The sequence below is a fragment of the Jaculus jaculus genome, chromosome 13 (assembly GCF_020740685.1).
Source record: "Jaculus jaculus isolate mJacJac1 chromosome 13, mJacJac1.mat.Y.cur, whole genome shotgun sequence".
In the NCBI taxonomy this organism is placed as follows: Eukaryota; Metazoa; Chordata; class Mammalia; order Rodentia; family Dipodidae; genus Jaculus; species Jaculus jaculus.
The window spans coordinates 75,114,758-75,128,040 of NC_059114.1; the positions used below are offsets into that span (position 1 = coordinate 75,114,758).

General features: G+C 41.7%; 1 protein-coding gene across 3 annotated transcripts in view; it reads left to right on the forward strand.

Annotated features, from left to right (window-relative positions):
• Drosha (drosha ribonuclease III) overlaps window positions 1-13,283 on the forward strand; it is a 145,739-nt gene that overhangs the window by 127,833 nt on the left and 4,623 nt on the right. For all 3 annotated transcript variants that reach the window (XM_045132499.1, XM_045132500.1, XM_004652525.2), the window contains 4 exons: window positions 8,510-8,651; window positions 10,109-10,191; window positions 10,276-10,379; window positions 12,869-12,961. In XM_045132499.1, coding sequence (XP_044988434.1) covers window positions 8,510-8,651; window positions 10,109-10,191; window positions 10,276-10,379; window positions 12,869-12,961 — 422 coding nt within the window. The remainder of the gene's footprint in view (window positions 1-8,509; window positions 8,652-10,108; window positions 10,192-10,275; window positions 10,380-12,868; window positions 12,962-13,283) is intronic.

Below are 13,283 nucleotides of genomic sequence, written 5' to 3' on the forward strand. Positions count from 1 at the left end.
GGCACATTGTAAAGTGCTTTTTTAGCGTGGTCTTTATTATGTTGTAACAGGTCTTTCATTCTTTGCATCATTACAGTTTTAATTTTGCAACTGTAAATTCTAGTAACAGGTTACATGAGATCTAAGTAATGGAATTAGGGAGAATATGGTACTTTCTCTGTATTTAAGTATAAGTTTTAGTGGAATTTCCAAACACAGAATTTATTCACTCAGTGAGTGTTGAGCTTTTGTTGTATACTGTGCACTGTGACAAGTATAAGGAATCAGTGGTACCCCTAATTTTAATTTTAAATTAACAGCTTGGTTACCATTTAAAGTTAACTATTTTCTGACAGACAGGGAATTATTTTCTCCTTGAGGTAGTGCCTAAACTCTTAAGAAACATGAACGTTTATGAGGAATAAATTTGCGTCTTATGTCTTACTTAGAGAAACAATGATCCCATGTTCACTGTCTTTCATTTGAGAATAAACTTCACAGATGTTCAGAATAGCTGGTTGTTCTGAGAAGAAATCATAGCAAACCAAATAGCTTGGAAGTAACAATTCATTCTATGACCTGTGTTGAAAATATGTCAAATAGACACTGCCTCTTCCCATGTTATTCTTTGAGGATTAATTATGAACTCTAAGATCTCATGGAGATGGGATGTTATATATCATTGAGATTCTGCTTCCCACCTGCTTACAGCATAGACTACTGCCCACTGACCCAGCACTGAGTAGGTAAAGCTCAGAGACCCGAGACCTACTCAAGATCTATCTCTAAGCAAAAGTCCACACTCCAGACTCACATCTTGCTTTTTCTCTGGATCACTGCGGTACAGTTTTGTTGTTATTATTTGTGTTTTGCCCAGGCTGCTCTTGTTCTTTTTAATTGAGAACTTTAATATATGAATATACAGTAATTTGATCATGTTCCTGTCTCTTCATCCTTTTTTGTTTGTTTTTTTTGTCTGCTCTCTCCTTCTATCCCCCGAGGACCCTTCTCTTTTAAGGTAATTCTTCCTCTGTTTAGTTGTCTTATTCCTTTTGTTCTTTTCCATCCTTTGTATCAAAATGTTGAATGGGCTCAAAACTGTGCTGGTCTTGTTGGGCCTTAGAGACCCTGTAGAGTCCTGAATGCACCAGTCAGTTCATGTTGGGAGTATAGTGCCCCAAAGTGTATGCCTGTGCATCCTGTAGCTTTTAACATTCTTTCTGTTCCCTCTTCTGAAATGTTTCCTGAGCCTTGGAGAGTATGGTAAAAATCTCCCTTAGTGTTGAACTAGCAACAGCCTCTATTTTCTACTTTGGTGGGTTTATTTTTGACTCTTCAGAATCACATACTATATTATTATATATATATTATTTTGATAATGCAGTACATAGAAAGTACACTTGGAAGACTTAGATTTCTTCCTCTTGTTCATGTGTATTTGATTTTGAGGTCCTCAGTATCTTCCACCATCTCCATGCAGAGAGCTTTCTGGCCTGTAGTGAGAGCAGCACTCATTCTTCCTGACTCTGCAGTGCTACCTAAGCTCTGGCGGTGTGAGAGAGAGAGAGAGGACTTGGCTCTGGCGGGGAGAGAAAGAGAGAGAGGCCTCTGGTGGTATGAGAGAGAGAAAGGACTGGCCGACGCTGAGCCCTGGTCTTGCTCTTGTCATTTTGATGAGTGTCTGATATTGGCTACAACCTGTCAAAGAAGATTCTGTAACCCAAAGTGAGAACAGCATTAATCAAAAGGCTTGAACACACACTTAGAAGGCTTTTTGGTTGTTGGACATGTCATCTCCATTTAGCCAAAGAATAGTGGAAGCTTCCTTTTTGGGTTTAGGACCTTCCAAACAATAGGTTTTTGACTTGGGTCTCGATACCAAGCATGGATTCCCTCCATTGCCAGGGCCTCAGATCAATCAGAGAGCAGTTTATTATACAAATGACCTCTGTTCTACTATCACACCTGTGGGTACATCTTGCCAGCTCCTTTTGTAGCTTGAAGAATCCACTATAGATGATTCCCTCCTCACCCCCGCCTAAAAACTCAAATGCAGGCTGGTTTTGAACTCATAACAATCCTCCTGCCTCAGTCTCCTGGATGTTAAGATTACACTCTGATACAGAAGTATGGTTTTATCCAAACATGCTTTATCTTCGTCTTGAAATTGTCCGTAGACTCAAACCTCATCTCCATTTTCTCCCTAGGACAAAGTATGTGCTTCCATCAGAGTGCAAACAGTGAACACAGAGGCTTTGTCTGTCTTCTTCATCATGATCTTTTGGTCCTTTGGAAATTACTGCTGTGTTAGGACTCAAGAAACTGGCTTTGAATGAATACTTCATAGCACAGCATAGCACTATGGTCCTTTTTTTTTTTTTTCCAGGGCATACCCTAAATTTATTGGTGTTTTGGCATATTGGTATATTGATAAAGAAACCCAAAATACCCATTACAACCCCTAATGTTAACTATGGGTCTAGTGAAGGTTGTGCCAGTATTGGCTCATCAGTAGTAACAGATGGCCCATAGGAATTCAAGGAGGAGAGCACAGTGGGGGCCAGAGAATTCTAGGAACATCTTTACCTCACACTCAACCTTCTGTAACCCTAACACTGTTCTTAAAAAAAAAAAAAAAATCAGATGTGGGTTAAACTAATTATGATTGAAACACACAGTGCGCAGTCACAGTCTGCAAGTTGAGAACTATGTGCCAGTATGAACACTCTCCATTATTAGCCAGTGCAAGTGGCAGCTATTGCTTGGAGGAGTTATGCCTGAGCTTGACCTCTGGAGAGGAAGCACCAGGAAATGCTTGTCTTACTTGTGGGGGTGGGAGGGCTTTTCATTCTGCTTTATGTATTCCTTTTTAAAAATCGTTTTATTAATTAATTAATTAATTTATTTATTAGATACAGATGGGGAGAGAGAGATAGAATGGGTGTGCCCAGGGCCTCTAGCCCTGATCTCCAGATGATGATCTCCAGATGCATGTGCCATGATATACATCTGGCTAATGTGGGAGGGTCCTTAGGCTTCACAGGCAAGCGCCTTAATGCTAAGCCATCTCTCCAGCCTTATGTTTTGTATTCTTTTAATTTTTTTATTATTATTTTGTATAACAGGTTATACTCTTTAATCCCCGTGTCCCGACTACCATTACCCTGAGTTTCCTCCTTAGTGGGGTTGTGGGATTCACTGTGGGGTCCTGAAGGCCTGGAAACTGTTCGGTGCCAGCCCCTGACCCTATCTCTAATCTGCCTGGTGTCTCACTCTTTCCTTTGTGGGGCAGTTCGGACCTGGTGTCTAGGTGTAGGAGAAACTTTCCTGACTTTTCTGCCCCAATCCTGTCAATATTTTGCCACCTTTTCCTTTCTGGCACTGACATAAGTTTCCATATTCCACTAGATTAGAAGTTCTGTAAGAGCAGGTTTCGGTCATCTCTGTAGCCTAGAATACATTACCTTCTCAGTACAAATTCAGCAGTAGAAGAGGGAGAATTTTCTAGGCAGCCAAGTCATATTGAGAGGGCAGAGGAAGTAGCTCTCCTGGGAAGCGATGTGTTGCTTTCTGCCTTAAGGAATAAACTGAAAATTTAACTTTCGAGTGTCCAAGGGTTAAAACTTTTAAAACATGTGGGAGATTCCGTACTTCAGTCATTATTGTGGTTAACAGCCATGGTATGTTGCTCTGGGAAGCACTAGTCGTGAGCCGGTCCTGTACACACTTGTCTTACAGCGGTGAGGACAAGTGAGCAAATGTCACTGTGTGCCCACGCTGTGAAGGCCGCTGAGGAAGTTGCTGCCCTGTGCGGGGAGCTCACCAGGCCCACGTCTTGCAGTTGTCCCAGCGTAGCCATGCTTGAATTGTGATGGTGAGGAAAGAAGTTCTATTTCATACACTGGAGGTTCTGTTTTGTAGAGTGAGCCTGTTCAGTAAGGTCAGGGTAAATAGTGAGTGTGTCTCAAAGGGAGCCTTTACTGGGGCCAGAATGCCTGTTTTGTGGCAGATTTTTAGCCATGGAAGTATTCTCTGTGTCATTCTTCTCGTTTATTCTTTTCCTCTGCTACTATCCAAAAAATAATAAATAAATAAAGGTAGCTGTTACTCTCTGTGCCTCCTGTGTGCAAGGCACAGGGTCTAATGGTAGCATTTACTAGCAAAATGAAGTTGGGCATGTTCTGCTTGATTTCTCGAGGGGTGATCTGGGAGACTGGCAAAGACAGCGAGGACAGCAGATCAGCTAGAGAAGCAGTGATCTCATCCTGTCCTGCTGCCTCCCGACAGCAGTGAGCATAAATCACACAGACAAGCGGGTTTCTTATCTAAGGGACCCCTGAGAAGAGATTCCCCAGCGCGCCCCCCCCCCCCCACCCCGGCTCGAGGATCTCTCTCCATCACCAACTGCTTGGGCTCTTTGAATCTGGCCTACGCTCTGTCTGCTGTCACTTGCTCGCCTCTTCTTTAATTCCGTGGGAAATGGACACCACCGAGCCACCACTCTCCACTAGGTGGCCCTCTTTGGTAGCTCATTGCCCACAGCTTGTGAATAGGGAGGGTTGAAGAATGTCAATACGTATGCTTGATTTAAACCAGCAAAACTTGTTCTTGTGAAAGTTTAAAGTAGGTACAGGAAACATCTCTGCTGAGATACTAGGAAACATCCTGAATTGGACCATAATTTGGGATCTGGATTGTACTTGTTCCTGAGACCAGCAGTCCTTTTCTGAGGCTTTCAAGGAACCCTAACTGTAGCTCTCCTTATTGTTTTCGGTTATTTCAATATGTTTGTTTTATTAACCTTCTTAGGTCAGGTTAATAAAAAGGTTGTTGGGGACAAGTTATTACTTGGTAAAGTGGACAGTTTTGATGACATTGAGGAAACGGGTGTCCAGAACATTTTTCACTGAAATCAAATCTAGAGGACTTTCTAGTGCATTTCCCTGTAACTGAATAGCAAGCAAATCTTCCTCAGTACTGACGATGCTGTGTATGCAACAACAGTACCTATATTTCAGGTGTGTTTATAAGAAGCCATTCACTATAATTAGAGTGCATATTTACTCAGTTCTCCTGACCAGCCTGTGACGTGGATGCTGCCCCTCTCCATTTTATCGGTGAGAAAATCCAGACCCAAAGAGATCTTGTATCTGAAACGAAATCATTTAGCTAGGAAGTGTCATAGCCTTGATTTAAACCCAAGTGCCTTTTTATTTTTTAACTATGGTACCTAACACAAGGTGTTACACATGGTCTGATAGCTTTCTTATGTTTAGTTGTGTGTTTTTTTAGATTACTACTAAAAAGTAAAATAGTAATTATAGGATTAACATTGCAGGCCTTCTCTCTTTGGGTCTTGGAACTCTTAAATCCATCTACTACTGTTTTTCTAAAACAGACACATTACCTTCCACGGCCTCCTGTGGGGTCCCTTGTACTTACAGAGAAGTATAGATGTCTTTGCATCGCCTGGCCTCAGCTGACTTGCTCCTGATACCTCCTCTAGTCCCACCTGATAGGCACCTTCACCAGCGTGTCTCCCTTCCTAGACCTGGCCTTTGCCCCTGACCAACCGAGTTACGGCTCTCTGTTTATCCGGATTTGTATATGTGGCTCTTTCTTTCAAAAGACAAGTGTTTGATTTTCACCCTCCAAAGTTGTGATTCTTGGTTTTTGGAGGGCATGTGGGCATGAATATCTCAGAGTTACCATGCACCTCTAATGCTACAGCCGGGTGGAATGCTCCTGGAAGGGCTTTACCCAGAGTCAGCTTTTCTGGAAGGCTGTGTAGGAAGCAGCACCTGTGTGCACCTTTGTCTCTGTGTTGGTGTTATGGGCAGCACTTAACAGGGTGCTGCTGGACCTCTGGGCATGGACAGTCTGCTGAATAATCCACCCCCACCACTGGCATGGAGAACCTCCGTAACCTACGTAGATTTTCTGCCTGTTCATTCTCTCTGGATCCCACTCTGGCAAATAACTGATTCATTCTGAAGTAGAATTCAGCAGAAGACAAGGCACAAGCTGCCATGTCAAGAACCACCATTTTGACTTTCATGTTTAGGTAAAGAGCAAGTTCTTACATATTTCAATTCATCTTTCACATTTAAGTGGAACACAAAAGTATGGTTGATGAATAGCCGCCATCCCCCAAACACACACACACACACACACACATACACACACACACACACACACACACACAGACTCTGGGTTTTCGGCAAGGACCTAAAGCTGCCACTTTCTGCTAGGTGTCTTGCTACTTTAAGACCTGTCAGGCTTGTCTTAAATAAAACTGGAGCATTTCTGCTTCCATCCACAGTTTCCCTTCCTTGCTGTCAGACAGCATTACTTACTGCGCGGCTCTGAGTGAGGAGTTGTGACACTGGAAGGTAGCAGCTGGAGCCTGGGAACCCGTCCTGTGTTACGTGTGTGTGTGTGTGTGCGCACGCGCGTGCGCACGTGCGTGTGCAGGTTGGGCCTGTTGGTCCTGGGGCATGAACACTCCAGGAACATGACACTTGGAGTTCCAGGCCTTACCTGAAGCATATATTCACAGTAGACTCGACTCGCCCAGCGAACGCATATTGCCCAGACAGCCTTTTTAACCCCGGTGACGTCTACTTCGAGAACCCTTCCTCTTTTGCTTGAAATCTAAATCAGAAGAGATCTGTCACTTCCAGCTTACATATTCTATAATATCAAGATACTAGGTTGGTGGGTTCCTTATTGTTTGGGTTTGCTGTTAAGGTATGCTTGGCTTTTTTGGTTTTGAGCTCCTCTGGTATGCTTTTTTTATTAGCACATATTAATTGTGCAAAGTAACAGGTTTTGTAGTTATTAATCTTAATGATCTATATTCAAGAAAAAGATGGAGTTATGGGGGAAATAGGAGGCAGAGTGGAGCCGAGGCAGGCTAAGAATTATAGCCTAAAATTCAACATCTAGCATGGCTTATGAAGATCAAGTTGTATTTCTGCTTCATGAATCATTGTCAGAGAAATTAAGAACATATTGTTCCTTATTTATCTATTGTCAAGGATTCAATATCAAACATTGTGAGTAAATCTTGATTTTCATAAGCTTTGTTGACACTGTGAAGCCATAGAGCATAAAACTTGCATCTAATAAACCAAGTGCAATCAGAACAGCGGAGGGTGTGACTCGCAGTTGCTTCCTGCTCCTTGTCCCAACCTCAGGAAACCAGCCACTTATGAATGCTTGCCATTGCAGAGTTGTAGTTTTAGTGCATCTCTGCTCCCACTCGTCTTAGAAACGGGGGATAATTATGTCAGTTTTTTGCTCAGCGAAGTTCCCATAGTAGAATCTACCCACTTTCCCTAGTTGCCATCCCCACTGAAAGTAAGTGGTAAATGCTTAAACTGCACTTGTTTTATGAATGTGTTTATGGTAGATTAATTGTGTAATTTCAGATAGTATCTAATATTGCTGCTTTAGTAAGTCTTGAATAACTGTTATTTGTCTAAAACTCATATTTCTTTTTTGAATTCTTGATGTTGAAACAGAAATTATATGGCAGTTTGACTTACGACAAAGCAAACTCAGTATGAAAAAACTGAGGCTCAGGATAAATAAATCTTTAAAATAACAGTAAAATGATAAGTTAGTCATCCCAGTCTTTGGAATATACTTTCTCAATTATCACTTCCCTCAGTCTTGTAATATCAGAACTTAAAATGCTTCTATAAAACAAGTGGTTGGGCTGGAGAGATGGCAGCGGGAAAGAGAGCTTGTGCGAGTATGCGTGTCCGAGTTAGGATCCCGACGTGCAGACAAAACGCCAGGCTGCCCCTGCCTGTGCAGCCCTGGTGCGAGGAGGGTGGACACAGGACGCTCACTGGAGGAACCAAAACTTGGGAAGCTCCAGGTTCAGTGAGAGACTCTCAGGGAAGTAAGACAGAAGAGCAGTGGAAGAGGACACCCGACGTCTTCCTCTGGCCTCTGCACACACACACCACTCACCCCGACCTCAGAGTGTTTGGTGACAGAGAGCGAGACAAGCGTGCTTGGTGGAGCAGGTCCAGGGCAGTCAGCGAGGAGACTGCTTCAGGGCACAGGAGACTTGTTTGATGAGGTGATGGGAATGGGTTAAGTTTTCAAAATTCATGCATTCTTACATGAAAGGGGCTTATTTTATTTAGTGTAAACTGTCTTTCAGTAAAATAATTTTTAAGTTTTTATCTTCATTTGGTAGCTTATTTTGATACTAGCTATTATTTTTGGTTATATTACAACATGACTCCCAGGCCTGCTCACTTCTACTAAATGAGTCACTGAGCTCTTTAACTGTTAGGCACAATCTGGTGATAGAGCAGAAATGAGTTGTTCTGGATATACCGGAAGTGTGGACGCATGTGGAATGTATCATCTTCATCTCCGGAGAGTGGCAGAGACTAACCTGGCATCCATGTCATGTGCTGCTCTCAGGCCCAGTGGCTCCAGCACAGGGCACAAGAAAGATGCCAGAAGTGAAGTGGCTTCTAACCATACCCCGTTTCCTCCTGCCTAGTTGTTACGAAGCTCTTTAGTGAATAACAGAACTCAAGCCAAGGTAGCCGAAGAGCTGGGTATGCAGGAGTATGCCATCACCAATGACAAGACCAAGAGGCCTGTGGCCCTGAGAACCAAGACCTTGGCAGACCTTTTGGAATGTGAGTCCCACAATGTAAAGCTTTTAATCTTTAGATTCATAGTTTAAATTATTTATTTATTTTGTGGTTGTGGGGATAGGTGGGGAGTTTGTCTTAAGTTCAGCCTTGAACTGGCTATGTAGTTGAGAATGACTTTGAACTGATCCTCTTGCTTCTACCTCCCAAGTGTTGGGATTATAAGCATAGGCTGCCACAACCCAGCTAAGAAACCTCTTTTCTGTTAGTTTTTATTTATGCTTTTTTTTTTAACCAAAGCTTGTTTGAAGAAGCAGAATTTGGAATTAAGATATGTACACAATGCAGTCTCTGTCCCTGTGTGTTCAGTGGTGGCTGCCCCTCATACCGTCCTGACACAGCCATCCTGTCTCTTACTGTAAAGCAGGAACCCAATGTAAAGATGGGCTATTGTAAATCAGCTTTTTGTTACCCAGCAGCCTTCATAAAGAGGCACAGAAAAATGGATTGATTATTTCTTTACTGAATACTAAAATTTTTACTAATTGTTTTGAGTGAATGTAACAGTTTTCTGGATAGATGCCATCTTTTGCCCTTTCTAACATGGTCTGATAGTATTCAAAATAATTCCCACATAGCTAATTAAGGGATTATATATATGATTTTAGTATTTCTGATGTTGCTTCAAAATAAGCAGATCATGCTCTTGGGTCTTAGAACCTTTTATGTTATGAGGTTTTTGACATTTGGAATTATATGCAGCTCTTAAAGTCTACTGTACAATTTATAAATTGAAAAGGTAGTCTAGGAAACTTACGAAAAGCAATTGATTAAAGAGTATATAAATGATGTTGAGCAATCAGTGTTACTAGCATTTTTTAAAAAGCCTTATGAAAACCATTTTCAGTCTTTTAAAAAATGTACCATTTGTTTTCTTGGTTGAAGTTCCGTTTAATAGTTATCTTTGGGGTTGTTGCTTACTAATCCAGGTTGTATTGATTGTTACATTCAGCCCAAAACTAAGTATTTTTTTCCCCGTCACATTGGACACATGAAGTCTTTAAATTGTGTCATTTCTTTTCCTGTTTGTGGAAACAAACACGATGGATGATCTCAAGATAATCCAAAGATCTGCTTTTTCTGGCATCACATGATCTAGAAGTTGCATTTTGATTCAGTTGATTGTCAATTTGGGCGTGTTCCCAGATACTCTACCATTCACTGTTTCCCTGCAGAAACAGCATTTTCTGACCCATTTTAACTATTCATTTAGCCCTTAGCTAAATGAAGGTTGGTCCTTACCCTCTATGATTTTGCATCTTTGTCACACATCTGTTGCTTCTAGTATTAGTGATAGAGTAGAATCTTATTTGAAGAAAATGAAATTAATTATGTTAAAAAAATTTTTTAAAGTTCTGGAAGTTGAAAATCTGTTTAAAATACTGCTTAAATTACATCTTTTGCTCTTTCTGGTCAATGACAGTGAATTGTTTCTTTTTCAGCATTTATTGCAGCACTGTACATTGATAAGGATTTGGAATATGTCCATACTTTCATGAATGTCTGTTTCTTCCCACGATTAAAAGTAAGGTCATAGCAAGCTTCCTTAGTGGACATGCTGTGTTTCTGTGGTTCGGAACCCACCCTGATGCTGTGGACTCTTCCGCAGGAGTTCATTTTGAACCAGGATTGGAATGACCCCAAGTCCCAGCTGCAGCAGTGCTGCTTGACGCTTAGGACGGAAGGAAAAGAGCCGGACATTCCCCTGTACAAGTAAGCCCTTGCTGCCTCTGCTCCCAGCGTCCTGAGAGCCTCTCGCTCTTGCTTTGAGGGAAAACTAGTAAGACACTCGTGACAGGCACCCAGCATCGAGCCTTCCTGGCTGTCAGGGTGACATGGGGCTTGCCGCAGAAACTGCTGGGCTCTCAGCTGAAGCTGTAGGTGGGTGCTTGTCAATAGTCTTCGTTTTCTCCTGTCTATAAATGGCTCTGCCTGCTGGCCAGGAAGATGTCAAGATGGTGAAATCAGAATAGGAAACTAGTTCTTAGGCATATTCTTACGTTCGTCTTATGTCTTGGAACCTCTGCTGGACTGTGCGTATAGATTAGAAGAGCCTGTGTGTGTGTTTGTAGCTGAACTTGGGACTCTCTACTTTTTCTTGAGTCCTTACTGGTCCTTGAGGTTGCCCAATAGGCACCTCCTTTGGTGTTAACTGTAAGAAGCGGGGCATTTCACTGCTGCTGTTGCTGTGTGAAACATGTACGTTTTCTTCCTAACACTTAGATCCAAAGCTGCTTGCTACTTTTTGTGATAGCCAGAAGTCATTCAGAAGGCATGTATATGAGTAGTGGTTCACTATACCACTTAACACTAATTTTGGTTGAAATAGGTTTGATTATTTTGTGATACTCATATACTGACTCATAAGGTGGTTTTAAAGGGGAATTAACAAAGGGTTACTGAAATACAAGGGTTGTTTATAATGCCATTTTAGGGAGGCTTAAAAATTTAGTTCCACAGCCTAGTGTGGTGGTGCACATCGATAATCCCAGCACTTGGGAAGCTGAGGTAGGAGGATTGCCATGAGTTTGAGGCCAGCCTGGGCTACAGCATGAGTTCTAGGTTAGCATGGGCTAGAGAGAGACAGTGCCTTGGAAAAAACTTTTTTTTTCTACTTAGTTCCAATAGTGTTTTACTCCATGCCAACATCAACACAGGGTTGCAGGTTCATACTTTTATGTATGTGTATTCCTTTTGAAAGCCCTTCTCCTCTTTTGGACTTTCAAACTTTAAAATATTCCAAGAAAAAGCCACAGCACTTTGTAAGCTAGCTTTATTGCTATGAGCAAAGCTGAGGCCAAAAGATGGCTTAGTCACCCCACAGCTCCTCTAAATCATGCCAAAAAGCTGCCACTGTGAACAACATTTTCCTTGCTTTATTGGGGGAAAAAACCCAAAGTTTAGAAATAGCACTTTAATATATCTTTAATAAGCATAATGAGTATCTAAGCTACATTATATGAAAGGTTCAAAGAATTTCCCCATTCAGGTGATAATTAAGGTTCAGTAAACAAAAGAATGATGCTAAACTTTTCATAGCTCAGGCATGATTACCATAATAAGTACTACCTTAACGAGCCAACCACGTTCACACTGGCACAAAGGACACGTCTGCCCTTCTCATAATTCCCCCACATGGAAAGTACACAAGGCCTTTGTTCTTTGTGATCAAGACCATGGGGTTGTTTTACATAGCTGTTAATGGTTGCTGTGTTCATTCCACTATCTTCCTTGGCTACTTTTAATTTCCCTTTTCCATGAAGTTATCAGTTTTACTACATTTGAAATCTGCACCACATCGTTAAAATCCACTATGCCTGGAGCTTTGTGGTTTTTTCTTTTTGGCCGTGTGTGATGTACTTGCCATTATAGTGTACCTTTGAAATGATTGCAGAGGCTTCAGAAGTTGTGTGTTTTTTTCTGGTTGTATAGATAAGATGCTAGATGATCAGAAAGAATCTATGAAGGATGTGGGACCATTCAGGTGACACTTGAGATGTTTTACCCATAAAACTGAATTCTTTTTTTTTTTTTCTCCCACATTAGGGTCTCACTCTAGCGCAGGCTGACCTGGAACTCACTGTGGAGTCTCAGGGTGGCCTCAAACTCATTGTGATCCTCCTATCTCTGCTTCCCTAGTGCTGGGATTAAAGGCGTGCACCACCAAGACCGCCAAAACTCTGACTTCTTTAAAATAAAAGTTTAGCTTTGTAGGTGCTGGAGAGATGGCTTAGTGGTTAAGGCACTTGCCTGCAAAACCTAAGCACCCAGGTTCAATTCCCCAGTACCTATGTAAAGCCAGAGTTACAAGTGGTACATACATCTGGAGTTTGTTTTCAGTGGCTAGAGACCCTGAATTACCCCATCTCCTGCCTTCCACTCCCCCCACCCTTGTAATAAAAGTTTAATTTTGTAATCATTGGAATACACATGCTTAGAAATTATTTTAAAGTATTGCATGAGTGTGAGCCATTAGATGCTATTCATATTTGGGACACATGTGAAAACACATTTCCTGTTTCAGGTTTATTGTCAGCATATTGTAAACTTACTCCACTTCCTTTTCTATACTTACTCGCTTCTTGTTATTTTCACTTTCCTTTGTCTAAGTACAAGTATGAGGGGTTTGTTGTTAGTGTCATTAAACATTTTATAATAACTAAAATTTTTATTGTAATTAATTTTCTTTCCTTCCCCATCAGAACTCTGCAGACAGTGGGGCCATCCCATGCTAGAACCTACACTGTGGCTGTTTATTTCAAGGGAGAAAGGATAGGCTGTGGGAAAGGACCAAGGTATGAGTAGCATCTTTTTCAGAGTCATTCATGTGAGTCTGTGTGCAGGAAGCCTCTATCTGATTTTTATAAACTCTGCAGTCTATTTGCTAACTCGCACCGTGAGGGTTGAAGGTCATAATAGCAAAGCAAATCCCAAAGACTAGTGTCCCCACCAAACCAATGCCTAAACTTGATCGCAGCCTTGAATAGGGGAATGGCATTGGCTCAGACTCTTTGGCTACTTTGAGAAACCACACTAGTTGGTTCACAGGTTGGGTCTGTCCAGTTTTAATCTCAGCAGAGTACATATATTGATATAGACATGGAATGTCCTGATACA